The sequence below is a fragment of the Typopeltis vanoorti genome, chromosome 16, assembly GCF_054136105.1.
Source record: "Typopeltis vanoorti isolate ZY-2024b chromosome 16, IOZ_Tvanoo_1.0, whole genome shotgun sequence".
In the NCBI taxonomy this organism is placed as follows: Eukaryota; Metazoa; Arthropoda; class Arachnida; order Uropygi; family Thelyphonidae; genus Typopeltis; species Typopeltis vanoorti.
This window is the reverse complement of record NC_143564.1, coordinates 105813051-105834803: the sequence shown is the minus strand read 5'-3', so window position 1 is coordinate 105834803 and position 21753 is coordinate 105813051. Positions and strand designations below refer to the sequence as shown.

Genomic DNA, 21753 nt, shown 5'->3' with positions numbered 1-21753 from the left:
TAATGTTAAATGTGGCGTGAGAGAATCATGTATGATAACGTACTGTTATTTATTATCTATATGGATCACATTATGAAGGAAAGTGGTATTAAACATGATATCAAAATTTGAGATGTTGATGTCAGCTCTTTGCTTTATGTAGATGATGTTATACTTCTAAATAAATCTGCTAGAAGATTCCTTGACTAAATTGAATAACTGTTGTAATAGATATGGTATGACGGTCAGCAATAAAAAGACAAAGACAATGAAAATAAGCAGAATCATTGAAAATGTCAACTGTGTTGTGAACAGAGAACCTGTGGAATAAGTAAAACATTTCAGCCACTTAGGTAAAATTTTTAGTGAAGATGGTAAATTAAATATGGAAATGGACAACAGAATCAACAAAGCTGGTATGGTAGGAAGTCAATTGAATAAATTCATATGGAATAAGAGAAATTAGTCGGAACACTAAATTAGCTGTATACAAGACAGTGTTCAAACCAGTTTTAACTTATGGATCTGAGAGCTGGGTCAGAAGTAAAATACTTAACCAAAGACTTGAGACTGCAGATATGAGAGTCCCGAGAAAGATTAGAGATATGAACACATGGCATCAATGGCAATATCATATTAAAAACGAATATATTAGGAAAGAACTTGACATTGTCAGCATCCAGGAATGCATTAGCAGATCTAATCTTAGGTGGTATGGTCGCTTAATCAGAATGGGCGAAGAAAGATTAGCAAAACAAGTGTTCTCTGCCAGGTTGGCAGGAAATCGATCCAGAGGAAGATCAAGATATAGGTGGATTGATACGGTACAAAATGCCTTAGACAATAGAAATATAAGATCTGATAATGTTGGAGTCTTGACAAGTAATAAACTGATTTGGAAGAAAATTGTAGATAGGAAATTAGTAATGATGTAAATTGTTCATGTAGTACTATCATATCCTGTACACCCGTTGAGGGTACATGGCAGGAATTTGATGATGATATATATATATATATATATATATATATATATTTATATCTTGGAAATATTTAGTCTTTTTTTACTATGTTTAATGTAAAACGATTCCTTATAAATCATTCTTTATTAACAAATATTTATAAAAAAAAACTGTCGACTTACCAAGAAAAATAATTCGCAAGAGTATCATTAGCACAAGCTCTCATAATGAGGAAAGTAGCCAGATCACATTGCTGAAATGTATACATATAAACTTCCTTAATATATAAGAAACATTTTTTTTCAGCAAATGCTTTCTGAAAAATTAAATGAAAGCAGACCAGTAATTTGTTCACTGGCTTAAATAAATATCATCTATTAATACATTAATAATCTTTGCAGAAATATTAAACAATTTAAATGCACAAACAAATAACAAGATAACTGAAGAAGCTAGAAGTAGCTATGTTATCTACAAAGATTTCATCTATAAACAAACTATCTTAGAATCCCTTACATGTATGATAAAGAACAAAGACAAAAATCCATATCTCTCTGCACATACTCAAACACTTAAAGCAAGCCCCAGTCTTTCACAGAACACAAGTTCAACAAACATAAAAAGCTATCAAAGCAACCATCAACGACCTGAACAAAGCTGTAAACACAGCTGTACAAATATGGGGATTTAGGAATGCCTTTTTCCATCATACTGATATAAAGCAATCACAGTGATACAAAGCCAAGTTCATTAGTATAACTAACTTCTTTAGACATAAAATTAGCTACTAATTTTGAGTGACCAGCTTTTCTTACAGTAAAAAGAATCACCAATGATAAAAGTGACATTAAGAACTAAAACTGAAGATATTCTGGAAATTATAGTAATTACTTTGATAGACTATTAAATGAAACAAGCAGTGAAAAAACACTGGTAGAAAACAAAAGGAATGCAATTAGGAATACATATTAATACATGAGGATATATAAAACAGTATCAGAAGCCTGAAATCTGGAAAAGTAGCTTGGTTAGATGACAATGGATCAGAAATGCTCAAATATGGATATTTATATAAAAAGATTTACAGTGGCTACACAGCATAATTCAGAAGATCTGCAGTTATCCAGAATGTCAAATTCTGGATAACAGAAGCTCAGATCTCATATTTCCCATCTACAAAAAAGGAAATAAAAAATGTAAGAATCACAGAAAAATTTCTCTACTTAGAGCTGCAGTAAGATTTATGCAAACCTACTTCATTAGAGACCACAACAAAAATAAAATAAATATAACAGAGAAACTTGAAGATCAAGATGATTTCAGGAAAAACAGAGATTTTCAATATTACTAAAAGACAAACACTTGATAAAGCATGGGAGTATAACAAGAATCTGTGCTTAAGTTTTGTAGATTTGGAAAAGCAGAAGCATACAACAAGGTACCAAGAGAAAGCTGTTCTCAGAACAGTACAGCTTTACTGGATAAATGGAACATTATACATAGCAATACTTCGTCTATGTTCGCAGTGTAAGTTAAGGGATAAAATTGAGAGAAGTACAGGTAGATGGTTTGATACAGAATCCAGTATAAAATAATGCAGCATACTATCTCACTATTATTATCATCTATATGAATATTATATATCATATAGATGATATTATTATCATCTATATCATCTATATGAATCGCATGTGCGCCAGTATATTGGCGCACAAGTGATTTTATGCATGCACGTGTGATGCTTCAATTAGAACTCAGTCTCCCATTTACACTTAATTACATTTAATTGTCATGTTCCATTATATTAGAAATGCAACACTTTTATGGTCCTTGTTTTTTATATATATTTTCATGCTTTTACACCTGACGAAGTCTGCTTTCTGACGAAACTAGTCATGTGATCTATTAAAGTTTTGATTTTAAAATGCTTGGCATTCAGTCATTAAATATTTAACAACATGATAACAAACCAAGTAAACCAGCATTCTAATAATAATTATACATATATATACACCTAAACCTCTTTTTATGCAAATTTTTTTTACGCAAATTTGAAGTTACGCGAATTGGGATATCAAAAATAATTTTTTTATGCAATTTTTATTCACTTTTACGCAAACAACCTAAAGTCTAAGTTAGGAAAAAATTCAAGAAAATTCTGAGAATTTTGTAGAATTGCATTCTCGTTTCACTTAAGAAAATTCTAAATTCTTATGAATTTCATTTATTGGGAATTTCCCGAATTACAATACATAACTGACTGCGCATAAAAAAGCAGTTCTTAGCAGTTTGAATTTGGTGTTTGAGTAGACAACACAGTTACCGCATTTTTTGTATTTGCATTTTTTAAGTGAAATCAAAATAAAAATCACGTTATAAAATTAAGAAATAATAAATGGTAAGCTATATGTAATTTTCAAACTTTCATTTCATTAACCAAATATTTTAATCCAGCCCTCACATGATGTTGCCGATAACCAAAAAAAAAAAAAAAAAAAAAAAAAGGAAAGCCGTTTCTTTGGATATAAAAATTCAAATTTTAGATCGTCTTCAAACTTGGGAAGGTGCAACGGCTGTAGGTAAACATTTTGGAGTCCGTGAATCAACTGTCAGATCTATAAAGAAAAATGAAGAGACTATTAGAAAAGCAGTATGTTCTGGTAAAAATCGAGTGCGAAATTATCAACAAGAGATGTTGTTCTAGTCTACAAAAAAGAATTTTGTACATTATCTTTTTTAATCTGTTTATTTTATGAACAGATTAAAAAACTGCAGCCAGATACTTCATCTCAATCGAGGAAAAAATATGAATTTCATGCAAGCAATGGTTGGCTGGCTAAGTTTATTAAAAGACATGCTCTTCATAATATAAAAATTAAAAGTGAAACGGCTTCTGCTGATGAAACAGCTGCTAAATCATTTCCACAAAAACTTTCTAAAACAATTAAAGATGGAGGTTACACTTGTGAACAAGTTTGGAATATGGATGAAACCGGCCTTTTCTAAAAAAAAATGCCAAACGTAACTTACTTATCAAAAATGTAAAAAACTATTGGTAGGTTCAAAGCAGCAAAGGATCGCATAACACTCCTATTTTGTTCGAATGCTTTAGGAGATCGGATGTTAAAACCACTGCTCATAAATCGATCATTAAGACCACGGCCAATGAAAGGCATAGATTTTCAAAAATTGCCAGCTCATTGGATAGCCAACAAAAAAGCTTGGGTGACCACTGATATTTTCACTGAGTGGTTCCATAAACATTTCGTGCCAGAAGTTAGATGCCATTTGAATGACAATGGTCTCCCATTTAAAGTGCTTTTGATTCTTGATAATGCACCCGGTCATCTTGCCATAGAATACCCAAATGTGCAATTATTTTTTTTTTCTGCCGCCCAATACCACATAATTGTTACAACCTCTAGATCAGGGTATAATTGCGACTTTTAAAACATATTATGTCAGACGAACATTTCAGTACGTTTTGAACAAGCTAAATGATGATGAAACACTGTGAGTTATGGATGTGTGGAAAAAATTTTCAGTTATGGATTGTATTGATCAGGTTCAGTTATCGTTATCTGAATTATCTATCGTTACCAGAAACTATAAATGCATGCTGGAAAGCTATTTAGCCTGCATGTGTTAAAGAGAATGCGCCTGTTCCCTTCAACCATACTGCAGAATTTTCCAATATAATAAGTTTGGCATGTGAAATTGGCAGAGAAGGATTCGATGATTTTACGTCGGCAGATATCGAAGAATTGTTAATTGATAAACCTCTTAGCGAAGACGAAATAGTGGAGATTGTTTCCGAGACTCCTGAAAGTGAAGAAGTTAATGATAATGATCAAGATAATCCTACTTTTATTGCTGATATAATTAAAGAAGGTCTTAAACTGGCCAGTAATTTAGGCAATTATTTTGCCCGACATTATCCAAATGAAGAACGTGCTGGGAAGTTTTCACGTGAGCTTAAGTTCTTAATAATGTCTTCATACAGAGAATTATATCGCGACTTATCTAAAGCATCAACACAGCGATTAATAACTGAGTTCATGCCTAAAACTACTGAAACAAGTAGTTTTAGGCATGAAGTCGATGACGATAATACCATATCAAGTAGTTCTAGTGATATTACAGTCTCACGAAAACAAAAGCTTTCGCGTTTATTGTCAGAAACTGATAGCGAATAACATAATCTTTTTATAGAATCCTTAGCAAACAATTGAAATGAATATGTTTTTTTTAAGTTATTAAAATTCATTATATGTATGTGTGTTCTCCATGAAATGTAAATAAAAATCTTATGATCTAACAAATTTAATGTTTGTTTGTTTTTTCATTATTTCGCTTATATTTCAGGTTTGGAACCAATCTTCGCTTTTTCTATAGAGTCAGTAATTCTTTTTACGGGAATTCTATTTACGCGTAATTTTTAGGAACATATCTATCATGTAAAAAGAGGTTTAGGTATAGATATATATATATATATATGTATGTATATAATATCACCTATATGATATAGATGATATTATTATCATCCATATCATCTATATGAATTGCATGTGCGCCAGTATACTGGCGCACACGCGATTTCACTACCTGCCAACTATATCTACCATGTCATGGTGCTGCCTTTTTCCCAAAAGGGCTCTGACACATATCCAGAAACCATTCCCAACATAAAAGGATATATTCCTAGTTGGAGGAAATACCAAATAAACCCACTAGGTTGGGGAATTATCATCACGTGGAACACCACCTGCTTGTAGGAGATCTAAAGTGGCAAAAGTAATGTATGACCTCCAAAGCAGGGGTTCTGGTTTCTCTCCCTGCACCCTCTTCTCTATGCAACATGACTAATACCCTTCAAGGGCATGCTACATATATTTAAAGACCCAAAACTTCCCCCATTTCGGTGATATAATAGGCAAAACAGCAGTGCTAGAGGCTGGCCATATGCTGTCAGGTTGTGCATGCAGGTGAGAATGCAAGTAGTAGAATGTGGTAACACTGTAAAGGTCATGTTATGGTAGGAGAATAGTTGCTCTCTATACAACTGTCATTCATAAATGAAATGTATGTCAATGACAGTGTAATAGAGATCGAAATAAATCTCGCTAAAAAGTTACTTTAAAGAAAAAAGGCCAAACCAAACATACTACAGAAAACATTCCAAAATGTATACAAATTAAAATCACTTTTACATCCACTTTACCAACATGGGTGGCATAAACACCAAACAAACATATATACATCATCACTTACAGACATGTAGATCAGACTACCTACTCTTGACAGAAACATAAAATTGCAGATACAGCCAGCTTCTCCTTCACTGTCAAAATTACACATTTCATGATTTCTTTCACCACAAGGATGGCACCCATGCCTTTGGGAGTCTGACACTGTTTGCCAAAGAATGCTTAATTTATAATCCTAGAAGGTGAAGAAATCAGAATGATTTCTTCACCTTCCTATCAATTATGCTAGACCTTCTATAAATTCCAGGTACCCAAACAGCAAATTCATCTCTCTAAGTGACCTTAATTTCAACAACTTCAACTCACTCTTCTTTTCCAAAACTATTGACCAAGCTGGAAAAGATGTGGAAGTTTTTCGGAATAAGCAATTACCTAATGCAAATCGTACATCTACCAACATGAATTCTTGATAACCCACTCCCTTATTCCATTACCCTTCATTTTTTTTTTAATCTGTTCTCCTTTGAGATAAAATGTAGAGGTTACCGCACCTCATCTCATATAGAAAGTCCTCCCTCCAACCATTCTCAACCTCAAGTCATTTGGCACTATAAAAGTGCACAAAATACAATAAAATATAAAAGAACAGAAATTATCCTCACCAGCATGAAGGCCTTCATTCCTTATTCTACCCAAAATTTTCATCCACTTTCCATGCCTTGATTCAACAAAAGGTGTGCCAAAAGTTGAAGAAAAACTTGGCGTATTGCAGACAGCTTACAATAAGAACCCCAGATTCATATTGGGACTATGCAGAAGAATGAAGAAAATGCAAAACAATCATCATGGAACAAGTTTCCTATATCAGAAGAAAACTTGTTCCCTGTCAAACTGGAAGCTGTGTGTCTTCTTGCAAAAAAAACTGGATGCAACTTCTGCTCACCTAAGTTTTCACCTCTTTCATCCATCCTTCTCTTTGAATACTGCACCAACAGGAGTGCTTCAGGGTTGTGTTCTATCACCTACTCTCTTTCTCCTATACATAAACAACCTGCTCTCCACCACCACTAATCCTATCCCCAGCTATGCTGATGATAGTGCATGTCATTCATTCCACTTAACTGACAAATCATGCAGGGCTCAGGTATTCCAAGTTTCAAGATTGTCTGCAACCATTCTTAAACACTGATCTCCATAAATAAAAAATACAAAAAAAAAGATGAGATTCAAAGATAATGGATGCATTAGGCAGGCGTGTGACCTTAGTCACACGCCTGCCTAATGATACACTTGCCCTCACTGTATACAGAAAACCCACCCACCCACCCACCCACCCACACACACACACAGATACATTCACAAACTCTCCCACCACCACCCCTCACAACAATATGGCATCATCAAAACTCTTACTAAGAGAACCCACAATCTATGTTCCAGTGGAACCGCCCTTACTACTGAGCTTAACCACATACACAACACTTTCCTCTCCAATGGCTACAGTGAACACAGTATCAAAAAAATAATCAGTTCCTCCCCCATTCCCCGTCCTTCTCGTCAACAAGATTTTAAAAATGCCATCACCATACCCTACATCCGTGGCACATCTGAAAAAATAGCCAACATACTAAAAAAGTACAACTTACACACAGCATATAAGAACTACCGCAAACTTGCTACCCTTATCCGTTCTACGAAAGATCAACTACCTCCTCTCTCGCTGCCTGGAGTTTACAAAGTACCCTGTTCCTGTAAGCTGGCATACTTTGGACAGACAGGCAGATCAGCATCCATCTGCCTGAAGGAACACTTCCAGAGTGTCATGGAAGAAAACCACCATGCTCCACCACAGCAAATTCAAGAAAGAGTGAATTTTCTTAGAAGCAGCAGCAGCTCTCAGAAACCAACCAAATCTTAATAAATATGGCTGCATTAAGCTCCCGAAGATTTGGGAAACACTCATCACCAGAGGTCCCACCTTACATTCCAGGCCACCTACTACCGCCCTTAGAGGGCGCTCCACCTAGATAGGACTTTAGTGTCACCCACGTGGTTGGGCTTAGTATTGTTTGTTATTTGTGCATATGTTACAGTAATTTTCTTGTAATCCCCGTAGATGTCCTAGTGACTAGGACGAAATATAGGAAGTATTAAATTCTATTTTAATTCTTTTTGAGTGTTGTAAAAAATCCATTAAACCTCCAACATGATGTCAATATCCTTAAGGAGCCTTAAAGTTCTACTGATCTTTTCTAACACCCATTCATTTGTATACACCTTAGAGCATATAATATCCTCAGGAGACTTCTGTAACACCACATCTCCAAAAGCAGCTATTCTTTTTCTTATCTGACTTCTTTAGGTTTCAAGTCTCACATCCATAAGTCGCTGTTGGAAAAACAACTGCATCCAAAATCCTCAACTTTGTTCCCATAGAGATAGATCTATCCTTCCAGATTTTAGACAAGTCTCTGACTGTTGTTTTAGCCATTCCTAATCTTCTTCTGATGTCTTCTGAATAGCAATTCTTCACATTAATAATGGATCCCAGGTACTCAAACTTGCTGACTTCCTCAATTCTTTCTCCATTAAGGTACACTTGTTTCTCAAGAGCTTCCCTGTTTATATTTCCTTTGAGAACCATAATCTTTGTCTTGCTAGCACTGAGTTGAAGTCCTCTGTTATTACTGATCTTGTTAACTTTATCAAGAATTTGTCCTAGTTGTTCCTTGTCATTACAGAAATTACTAAGTGATGTAGAAAAGAATGAGAGAGAAGAACAGGGACAAAAACAAGCAGCAGAGGGTGTAAGTGGCATGAAGATTAAAAGTGGGAAAAAAGATATTGTGCTGTATGGAGTTTCTTTAATTAAGGGTGAAAGATAGTAGAGTCATTAAAGAATGTTATCCAGAGTCAATGATTAGGGATATAACTGTGGCTGTGAAGTTTCAGAGGGATAGAGCGAGCAAGATTATTATAGTTGTGGTAATGAATGATCTATATAGCTGTTGGAAGTTTTTCCACTTGGTTATACTATAAATTAAAGATACCAAGAAATTATATACTTGGTTTAATCCTTTATCTAAGTGTAAGCAAACAAGTTTGCACCTGAACTATTTTCAGGTGCCAGGGCAACTTCTATATAGAAGCGTATGACTTCACATCACTTGCCTTAGTACCCCATAATGCAAAGCAATATAGCATAGCATTATTTAATTCATATTTAATTTATATGATCTAGACAGCAAAAGATATTTTGTGAGACAAGATTTAAAAGAATTTATGACAACAGTTATTGCAAAGAGGGAGAGTGGAAACATCATGAGTGTGCTACCAAGATTCAATAGTGATGAATTAAGCAGAAGAGAAATTATAGAAAATGAAATGATGTCAAGATTGTGTAAAAACTTTTGTAAAGAAATTGAACTGAATATTCATTTTATAAATGTCTGAGATGAGTTTGATACAAGGAAGGAATATTTTAAGAGTGATGGTTTGCACTTAAATGGATTGGGTGCATGTCATTTAGAACATTTATTGATAAAGGACAGTATAAATGGTCAAAAACAAGGAAATGGAATTTGCTGCAGGGGGCAGGTGATAGAGTTAGGTGTTAATACTACTAAGGTCGATCAACACTGTCAATGTAGGATTAAACGTTCTCAGAAAATAAACTGTGTACAGAGTGGGCTAATTCACACACAGGAAGGTTATGGGATGAAGGGAGTTCTGCAGTTTATGTACAGCAATCCCTCAATTAATGCGACTAATGTGCTCTTTAAAACAGGCGCATTAATCAAAAACACACTAATTGAATATAATAACCTATGGGAAAATGTATAATTTATTCCTCAGATTTCTTTTTTGACCCCTAAGTTTTTTTTATAAAAGAATTAGGGTATGTCACAGAGTCTAGTTAAAGGAAAACCATGAAGCTGAAAGACAATAAAACATATTCAGAATATAAATTTATTATTCTACTTCTTAACAAAGAATTGAGCTAACGTAGTTTGACAGGCATTTTGTTTATTTTTTTCATACAACTGACAGTATGGCCCTATTGCCTCTTCTACTCGCCTGCAAATTTTACTGCTTCTCTCTTTATCAGGGTCAGACTCTAAGCACTGCTGCTTAAAAACTTCGATTGTGCGAAAAATATTTTCAAATTGTTTCTGTGAAATCACTTTTGGCTGACTATCAGTGGTTAAATTTTCTTCATATTCTTCGGGATCTTCCCACTGTGCATCTAAATTTAGCAGGTCGGAATCGCTCAATTCTTCAGAATGAAATTTAATTAACTCTTGGATTATCACTGAAGGGGAGAAAGAAATGAAGGATGTATGAATTGGTCATCAACACGCGAAATCACGTGCTTTATAGTTAAAATTTCCCAATAATATAACTATTTTGTTATATACGCAAAATAGTTACCACTTTAAAAACTACAATGATCACAAAAGAGAATTTAATTTTCTGCCATGTAATAATAAACAACTCATTCCAGAAGACGGATTGATTACCCTATTATCAGAATGGATTCTCCTTTTTGTGATGCACAGAAGTGTCAAAGGGTCTTGAATCTGTAAGCATACTATAGCAGAAGACATAAATTTTAGCAATAAAAATTTGGAACATAGTATAGTGTGCATGGAAGTAGTGTAGTATGCCATTAAAAATAACTTTGTAAATGTTTTAAATTGGTAACTAAATTATTTCATCCTAGTGAGTGATTTTTTTAAAATAATTAGCCATAAAAATGTATAGATAGAAATGTTTAAAATCTGTAACATTTATTTTTAAGATGTATATAGGCGCAATAATCGAATTTTAAAGGCGCACTAATCGAATTTGGGTATTGAAAGAAAATGACACACTAATCAGGGGCACATTAATCGTGAGATTACTATAGGAAGCACAAGGAATTTTTGACATTAGTTAGTATAACTTGCCCAAAAATTATAGGAATTAGTGAGATTTGGTAGACTAAGAATAATATAGTTATAAGGATAGAATGCAAGGGATACAGTGTTTTCAGGGAGGACAGAATGGTGGGAGAGATGGGTTTTGCTAATGATAAATGAAGAATTGAAGCCAAAAAGAGAGTAGAAGTGAAGATGATAAGCATGCAAAGAGCAGATAATCTGAAGCTATTTGATGTGGTTGATTATAACAGCAACCAATATATAATTGGTTGCTGTTATAATCCAGGGGGAAAGAGGGTATAAGGGAGAATATAGACCGTATGCACTGGAAATTTTGCATGACGAGTGCAGGTTGAGTAATTATTATGGTGAATTTAACTACGGGGACATAGATTGGGAGAAGGAATGGTCACAAGGAAATGGACTTTATACAATTATTAAGAGATAATTGGTTAATGATTATGATAAGGATTGGTTACAGGTTATATTGTGAGTAGTCATGTAATTTAGCACTCATGCAAAATTAATGATTTTTATCGTTTTATTTAGTATATTTATAACATTTTTATTGTGATATTGTTAGCATGGCACCAATGTGACGAACAATGGAGGCAATTTGACATCTGGCAATTTGAATTTGTGGGATATTATTCAGTGCAGTATACGTGAAATGTATTCATCGAAAAAATGAAAGAATATATGGAAGGAAATTGAAACTGGAGTGAGAGAGAGAGAGTACGTATTAAGTGTTTTAAAAGTAAGTGTCTATTACGTCAAGAGAATGCAACAAATACCGAAGATAAGATGGAAAGTTATGTTATTAATGTCGATTAAAATTAAATTAAAATTACAGAAGAGGGAAGAGTTTAGCAGGTCTGAAAAAAAGAAAGCAGGTGATCCAAAGGAATAATAAAGAAGAATCAAACAAACAAGAAAAATAAGTTAAGGAGAAATGACTATGGAAGATTAACCACAATATTAACCAGGCCATCCAGATGCAAAAAGCTAAGGTAAAGGAAATGATTTTCTTGGTTGGTACAGATGATTTGAGAGGAGAGAAGTATTCTGTGAGGGAGGAAGTAAAGGAGTTGTTAGAAGAGACAAAACTGAGGAGGAGGGCATTAATAGCCAACGAGTCTATATGTAGATTGTGCAAAAAGGATTGTATAGAATTTGTGGATCCATGGTCTCTGTTTGAAAGAAAGGATTTGTACACTGCTGATGAACTACATCTAAATGGTTTTGGAGTTAGGTGTCTAGAGAGACCTTTGTTCACTGAGCTTACTGAACAGCAAATTCAGAGAAACTTAAGCAATATGGGTGGAAGCAAGTAAGTTTAGGTGAACGCACCCATGAAGCGAGTGAATGTGAGAATGACCAAGTGAGAAATCCAGTCTCTCAAGCAAGAATATTGAATAGGGTAGTCGATTCAGAAAGTAAAGGTAGGTGGGGGAAATAAAGGGATGCTGAGGTTTCTATATACGAATGCTAGAAGTATCAGGAAACAAGAGGGAGGCATTTTTGGCAATGGTCATTGCAATGGTCTGCTGATGATAACAGATGAGTTGCAACCAAAAAGAATAGGAGAGAGGCAGGAGGGTGATGGTTCAATTAAAACAGTATGTGTGAGATTAATGCCAGTAAGACAAAATATACAGTAGGTGGTTGCTATAAGCCAGTTATTCCACAGATGCTCTGGAAGACATGCAACGCCAAATTAGTACAATGAGCACAGATTGACAGACTGTACTATTATGTGAGACTTCAGCTATGGAGATATAAACTGGAAGGAATAAAGATAACATGGCAGAAAGGAAATAGAATTTATATACCAGCTGAGAGCATTACTTAAGGCAACATGTGATGGAGGGGAACAGAGTTAGGAAAGTATTGGACCTGCTCACAGGATCAGGCTCTCCATAATCAAGGTGACAAAACTGCCTCCAATTGGTGAAAGTGACCATGCAGTCTTGACTTGGTAGAATGTAAAACATGAGCAATATTCTATCAATAAGGGATATTTGTGAAACTACAAAGCAGGTTGATTATCACATGCTTAGGAAGAAGATTAAATCTGTACCAAGACTGCAGGGTAAGGATATTAGAAGTGCATAGAATATAGATGAAGGTCATCTAGAGGAAGCAATAATAAATTGTATATCTAGGATAAGGAGGATTAATTGGGTAAGAGTTAGATGGATGAATAATATTAAGCATGAGCTGCAGAAAAAAAAATGCTGTTGAGTGTATATAAAGAGAAACGTGACCAGCAAACTCATGAACATTACAAGACTCAGGCAAGAAAGGTGATCGCCATGGCAAGAAAGGCAAAACGTGATTATGAGAAGAATCTAGCTAAGCAGGGCAAAGGAAATTCCAAAGAGTTCTTTTGTCATGTGGCAAGTAAGAGGAAGAATGACTATGGAAGATTAACTTTAACGAGTGATGATGGTCAAGAGGAGACAGAATCGGATAAAATAGTCAAGTTACTGAGTGACCATTTTGCAAGGATATATCATCCTAGTGAGGTTATGCTTTAACCTATATGACAGACACAAATGTGAGAAGTCCTGTTCATTAGCTCTTGTCCATTCAGGTCAGGACAAAAAGCTAAAGGTCAAGAGTATAGAATTTTCCCTGCACATGAGACCATTGCATGCTTTGACCATCCTAGAGGAGTGGAGATAGCTTGGTGTTATGTTCACTCGAAAGGGGAGGTGTTCTCTCCCTTCTGCCTTAGAGTCTGGGCATACCATTTTGAGGTGAGCTCCTCTTAAGCTCCAGCAAAGGCTCTTTATTCTGTCCTATTATCTACTACCACGATTTTACCACAAGTTGGTTTTTGGTAGGAAATATGTCTCAGTACTGATTTGAATGGATAGGGCTGTTCACATTGCCATTAGATCACGGTTCCGATTACCACCAGACACCCCAATAGCGTATTTCCATGCTCGGGTGAAGGACAGCAGGCTTGGGGTCCCATCACTAAGGTAGTTGATTCCAAAGCTCCGCTTATCTAGAATAGCAAAACTTGCAGCTTCATCCTCCCTATCAGTAGAGCGGCATTTCATAGCCCTAGTATCCAAAAGGACTTTAGACGTATAAAGGGGTGGACCCAGTATTAGGGCACCCAGACTGAGACAGCAAGAGATGGGTATAAGAGATGGGGGTCTTTGCTTTACAGTTCTGTAGATGCCTTAGTAGAGTCACACTTGGTACCTCATAACAAATTTAGTTTAATCCTTTATCCAAGTGTAAGCAAACAAAGTTTGTGCCTGAAGTATCTTCAGGACTGAGGCACCTCATGGTAAAGGTGGACTAAGTTCACATCACTTGTCTTAGTATCTCCCATAATGCAAAGCACATCTTGCGGACATGTATAATGCTATGCATTAAGGAAAGGACCACTAACCAGACCAGTTTCGATCTCTACTGAGGTATCGTCAGCGGGAGCCAGACCCAGAGGTAGTGATACTAAGGTGGAAATAATGGAGAAGTCATATTTACCTATACGAGTTGCCAAAGGTGTCTCACTTTATCATTAAATTACTCTGGATTAGAGAAAGATGTTGGAAGTTTTTTTCACTTGGTTAGACTATAATATATTTAGTTTAATCCTTTATCCCAAATGTAAGCAAACTGATACTTTAGGAGGAGCAAACTTTGTTTGCTTACACTTGGATAAAGGATTAAACTAAATTTATTATAGTCTAACCAAGTGAAAAAACTTCCAACATCTTTCTCTAATCCAGAGTAATTTAATGATACGGTGAGACACCTTTGGCAACTCGTATAGGTAAATATGACTTCTCCATTACTTCCACCTTAGTATTACCACTTCTGGGTCTGGCTCCCACTGACGAGATCTCAATAAAGGTTGAAACCGGTCTGGTAAGTGGTCCTTCCCTTAATGCATAGCATTATACATTAATATAATTATGACTATTATAGCCTGTTTTTGTTTAGGAGTGTCCCTTATTTTAATACATTGGCTAACATTACTCAAAAAAGCAGTATATATATACAGGGTGTTCGGGATAAATTTGACATATTTATAATTAATTATATTTTTCCGTAAGTTACATGTATTAACACACACTTCTCTTCATTTAAAAGTTTGGACCCTTCTTCATTCATATACAAGATGTCAGAAAGGATGGATAGCTGGAACCCACCTGAATCATGGAAGAGAATAACTTTTATCATGATGATTCGTGCCCGCCATCAAAATAAGGATATTACGACTGCTGCCCAATGCTCCCTGAATACAGTAAAAACAATCAGGCATGAACTAGAGACTTGCAATGGTGACTACGAGGATGTAGCAAGAAGAAAGATCCCTAGCAGACGATCTGATTGCGTTCGTACAGCAGAATTCCTCGCAAATCTGCAGGAACAGGTGTTGAAGAACCCTGGCATTGGAATTCGGGCTTTGTTCGTGGAGTTGCTAACTGTAGTCAAGCCCTGGATAACAAGGGTAGCCAATGGTAGGCCGTATGTATGGCAGCAGGATTCGGCCCCTTGCCACACCTCTGGGAAAAGTCAAAAATGGTTGTCTGAAAATTTCTACGACTTCACCAGTCCAAATGTTTGGCCTCCAAACTCCCCAGACCTTAACCCCATGGATTATTTTGTATGGGGCGCAGTTGAAAAAGACACCAATCGCACTTCCAGTAATACAAAAGCCCAGTTAATGGATAAAATTAAAACAGTTTTTGCGGCCCTTCCCAGGGAGACTGTAGCATCAGCTTGTTCGAGGTTCCGAAGCAGAATTGAAGCTGTGATCGATGCTAATGGTGGTTATTTTGAGTAAATCTTGTTGATAGTATTGTAATTAACTCTGCCTGTAATGTTTTTTTGTCAATTCATTAAATTTAATAGATACAAAGAAGATTTTCTTTTTCCTTACGAAACTGTCAAATTTATCCCGAACACCCTGTATATATATATATGGGAATAAATATATATATATATATAAATATATATATATATATATATATATATATATATATTTAGGGCATTATGGGTGAATGTAGAAGGCAATATGGCAGAACAAAAGAGGTGGAAAAAATTTTGTACATACCTTGTTTTTGGTTTCTATGATGCCTTCCAATTCCAAGATCTTGCTGAAGGTTGTTTATAAACGGGGGGATTCATTTTGATGCGGGAAATAAGATTGGAAACCCAGGTTACTATTAATAATATATATATAAATATATATAAATATATATTATTTTGTTTAGGGCCGCATTTTTTGTGGGGAGGGGGGGGTACGAAGGGGAAGAATATCCTTATGTGCAAACTGGGACAGGGGTTAACGGGGTGTGGACTGTTTCGGACGTCGCCTGACCGTCATCGGAATCTTGTGGGAATGAGTGTAGGGCTATGTCAAGGCTGCAAGTTGCATCTGCCAAATTAGAGCATTTGTGGTCGCTACATGGCCGGAGGCATGGCTTAATTTGTAAGTTCTGGATCGTCCAACATTCGAAAATTAGGTAGGGGCGGTGGACGTCGATAGAATTTTCATCGCATTTTATGGCAATAGTTTCGGATATTCTAAGCATTGTTTCGTTGTTTTGTTTGTCTATGATCATGGCCTTGTCGATTTGGGGGATATGTTTTAGTTCAAGGGCATTATACATGTCGGCAAGGAGATGTGCTTTGCATTATGGGAGATACTAAGACAAGTGTTGAGAGCTTAGTCCACCTTTACCACAAGTTGCCTCAGTCCTGAAGACACTTCAGGTGCAAACTCTGTTTGGTTACACATGGATAAAGGATTAAACTAAATTTATTATAGTCTAATCAAGTGAAAAAACTTCCAACTTGGTACCCCCCCCCCCACAACATCAGTGGGTACATATGTGACAGGACTAGATTATTTCCAGGTTTTGAGTTTATTGATTTAATAAGAACTAGAATAAATGCCATGCCCACTAGAGTCCACACAGCTATTGTCTTCACTGCCACATCAGGGCAGTGAAGACAACAGCTGTACGGCTGGATGCCATTACAGCGAGACTTTGTCTCATATTTCCCAATGCTGTTTCTGAACACATGGTGTCCGTGTGCAGAGACATGTGTGCTGTGATCTCCATACTGGCAATCCGTTTTAAGAACAAAGGTTCAACACTTTGCCTGACCTTGCCAGGCAAATAGAAGAGGAGTTTGGGATGGCTCCTCATTTTACTAGCACCACCATGTCTATGAACAGCGTGTGGAGGCTACTAGCTATAGAGACTTGTCTTCATTTGGTTTATCCAAGAGTGATGTTAAATTTATTTCTCCACATGGAAGTCTATTATGCAAATTAGAACAAATAGGGATGTTAAGGCTATATATCTGAGAGGAGACTTCCATATAGCCTTTAAAGGAATGCAGAAAACCACCCAGGGCTTTTGATCTAATGTCCAATCCTCACCTTCTCATGGTGCACCTTGTTAGGTATCTACCTAAGTACTGAACAAATGAGGATGGGCTGGCAATATGGGATTTAGCCAACAAAATTGTATTCTTAATTGCTTAAACCACAAATAAACTGATGGTACAACATAACAGAATTTCAAGCTGGCTGGGGTGTCACTAAGTTAAACAAGGACACCTTGTTGTTTTCACAACAGGGGTCCTTGGAAACAACGAAACGTCAGCTACTGGAACAAATCCTGAAACACACCACAACTCAGCATCACCAGAATTCAAGTTGATACTATACACATAAGAAGCCTGAATGGCAAAGAAATGGACCGGAGGAACTGGATAAGTACCACATCAATATAATAGGGGTGACTGAAACAAAAAAGACAAAAAACTAGTAATATCTTTCTAAGCAATAAATACAAAATATTATATTCAGGCAATAACAATCAGGGAAAAGAAGGAGTAGCTATAGTATTCAATACAACGTTACTCTTTTTGAAAAACGGGTAATATCAGGTAGCGTGATGGGGACAAATATCAGAATGGGGAACTGGACGACATGACTTATATGTGCCTATGGTCCCACAGAAATTCTACTAAGGTAGAAGTGGAGGAATTTTTTGAGGCTTTAAGAAGGCTACTGACACAATAAAAAAAGAAAAACTGGTCCTTGTTGGGGATCTAAATAGCAGAGTAGGAAATGATTGTGAGACATACAAAAATATTTTGGGAAAATTTAGAGAAAAGAGTAAAGCTAATAATAATGGCAAATACCTGTTGGATTTCTGCTCAGGACATGAACTGGTTATTACTAACACCATGTTCCAACAAAAATGTGCACAAATTCACATGGAGAGAAGAAGCAAGGAATAAGAAAAGTCTCATTGACTATGTTATTGTTGATAGTGATGTTTTCTCCCTGGTGCAGGACACCAGAGTGTACAGAGGATTTGAAATTGGAAGTGATCACTATTTAGTCTTGAGCAGGATAAAATTGAATTTCATATTGAAAAGAATAACATGTAAGAAAGTTTTAAAGCGAATAAAAGTTGAGCAGCACTCAGATGTGAACTGTAGACTAAAATATACCAATATTATTCAAGAAAAAATCAGAGTTTGAGAAGAGGATCCAAACCTTGGAGATTCAGTGGCAATATCTGAAGAAAACATTGATTGATTCAGCCAGAGATAAGTGGTGAGGATGTCTGCAAGTCTGAACTCCATGGTGGGCACAGGAAGTTAAAGACGCAGTGAAGGAAAAGAAGAAAGCATATCAAAAGTTCCTGGCAAATAAGTCAGCTTGTGCTCTTAGTGAATACACAGACAAATGTAAGAAAGCTAAACAATGTGTAAAACTAGCTAACCAAAAGTCATGGGAGGACTTTGGTAAGAATATAGAAAATAAATCAGGAAGGTGGCAAAATTTCTGGAGACTGTTGAAGAAGCTTAGAAATGAAGGAAAGAGTTCTATAAAAGGAATTAGAGTTGATAAAGGTGACACGAAAACAGGAGAAAAAGATATCCTTAATGTATGGAGTAACAACTTTGTGAAATTGCTAAATGAAATAAGCAGTGATGACAGCACAGCGGTAAAAAAACACTCAACAGACGTGCAATCAGGAATACATATCCATCCTTGAAGCACAAAAAGCCATCAAAAGCATGAAATGTGGAACGGCAGCAGTTGTAGATGATATTCGACCAGAAATGCTGAAGTATGGAGGTATAAAAGTTTTATAATTTTGATACACTATATAGTTCCGAGGGCCTGGACAGAAGGACAAATTCCAGATGATTGGAGTACAGCTTTCATAGAACCCATATATAAAAAGGGAAATAAAACTGATTGTGAGAATTACAGAGGTATTTCTTTACTGAGTGTTCCTGATATGATTTATGCAATGTACTTGAGAAACATTGAGAAGGATTATGAAAAGGAAGCTTGGTGAAGAACAAGCTGGAATCAGTCCAAACAGAACTCTTTCTTTTAAGGTTACACGGTGATCAGCATTCATATTTATTAAATTAGGGAAACAAAACACACGTGTTGAAAATATTATTTTACTGATTAATAATAAAATAATAACTTTACGTTTCGACCCCTGTATTGAGGTCATCTTCAGAAGGATACATTCAGAAGTATAAGAACAAGCTACATGCTGTTGCACTCTATACAAGTAAATTACATCTACGTTGTTAACTAATCTTTTTTCTTAGCCTGCCCTCTAGTGAAAAAAAAAAAAAAAAATAAATAAATAAAATAAAATAAAATAAACAAAAATAAAATAAAAACTACAATAAACTCTGCTGAAATCCTCATGTACTAGGATTCTTCTGGAATTATAGTTATATTACGAATATCTTCTGGATTTGTACAGGTTGCTATTGAATGTTCAAGGAAAAAGAAAAAGAAAAAAAAAACACTTCACTAGGTCTTGTATTGAGATTTTTCTTCGTGGTTGCTATGAAGGTTGTAGATGGGTCCTCCACATTCTTGGAATTGTTATACCATCATTTTTATTCAGATTCGGATAATGTTTGAGCATTTCACATGCTTCCTTGAATTTCTGCTCGAACCAGGTTTTGGTGCGGTGTAGGGACTTGGTACCTCTCCAGTCAATTCTGTGGTATGTTTGGAGTGCGTGGTCAGAAAGGCCAGTTTTTCCAAAATGGAGGTATTTTATGTGACGTTTGTGTTCATCCTTTCTGATTGGGATGGTTCGCCCTGTTTCCCGTATGTATGGTATGTTACATGTGCAATCTATTTTGTAAACCCCTGGGTGGGCTAAGTGTGGCACGGGATCCTTGGAAGAACTGAGTAGGTGTCTTAATTTTGTTGGGGGTTTAAAGGTGGTTTTGATGTTGTATTTGTGTAGTGTTCTGTCTATTTTTTCTGAAATGCCTCTAACATATGGTAAAGCAATAGCATTCATGAAATCATTTTTGTTATTAGTGGTATCTTTGTGGAGGATCTTGTGAATGGTTTTTATACTGTATCCATTTTTTATAAAGGTATGTTTGATGGTCTCATATTCATGGTTAAGAGCTTGTTCATTTGAACAAATGGTTTGAGCTCTGTGTTTAAGGGTGCTTATAACCCCTAGTTTTTGTGTTGGGTGGTGATAAGAAGTATTGTGTATAGTGATAACTTGTGTATAGTGTATATGGTGATAAGAAGTTTTGTGGTCCGATACCATTTGGTATCGGACCACAAAACCTACCAAATGGTAAATTACAACCCCACGCAACGTAACAAAAAGAAAACTACTGAACTACTTAAATCAGTTGACACGTGGCTGGAAGAAACAATCAAAAAATTAATACCGCAGTATGTCCGCATGCCCAGAATTTATGGCCTGCCAAAAGTACACAAAACAGACACACCATTACATCCAATTGTGGAAGGAATTGACAGTCCGAATTACTCTTTAGCCAAAAAATTAGCGGCCACACTCAAGGAATTGGTTGGTCATTCCCCTTCCTACATAAAAAATACACAATTCATAAACAAAATTAAAAATATTACACTCAACGACCAAGATCCATTAGTCAGCTTTGACATAACTTCCCTTTTCACCAATGTCCCAATCAATGATACTATCCTACTCTTATAGAACATATTTCCACACGACAACACGGCCCTCTTTGCCCACGTACTCCGCTCCGGAGATTTCGTGTGGCAAAACAATTTTTACCTTCAAAAAGAGGGTACCGCCATGGGCTCTCCACTCTCCCCCCCAATAGTGAACTTTTATATGGAAGATTTTGAGCAACGAGCTCTAGAATCAGTGTGCCTAAAGCCCAAAATTTGGCTCAGATACGTCAACGATATTTTCGCCATTTGGCCCCGCCGCCGCCAAGCACTAGATACATTCCTTAGCCACCTGAACAAACAACACAAACGCATCCAATTCACCACTGAAATTGAAAAAAAAACAGCTCTCTTCCGTTCCTAGACGCACTTGTCACACGTCTTCCTTCAGGCTGTCTCTCCTTCTCAGTTTACCGCAAACCTACACACACAGGCCAGTACATACACAAAACTTCTTATCACCACCCAACACAAAAACTAGGGGTTATAAGCACCCTTAAACACAGAGCTCAAACCATTTGTTCAAATGAACAAGCTCTTAACCATGAATATGAGACCATCAAACATACCTTTATAAAAAATGGATACAGTATAAAAACCATTCACAAGATCCTCCACAAAGATACCACTAATAACAAAAATGATTTCATGAATGCTATTGCTTTACCATATGTTAG

At 36.0% G+C, this 21753-nt stretch overlaps 1 protein-coding gene across 2 annotated transcripts in view; it reads right to left on the bottom strand.

Annotated features, from left to right (window-relative positions):
• The window catches only part of Pi3K59F (phosphatidylinositol 3-kinase 59F), a 586771-nt gene that overhangs the window by 268217 nt on the left and 296801 nt on the right, over positions 1 to 21753 (bottom strand). For both annotated transcript variants that reach the window (XM_090405919.1, XM_090405920.1), the window contains exon 12: positions 1121 to 1191. In XM_090405919.1, coding sequence (XP_090262045.1) covers positions 1121 to 1191 — 71 coding nt within the window. The remainder of the gene's footprint in view (positions 1 to 1120; positions 1192 to 21753) is intronic.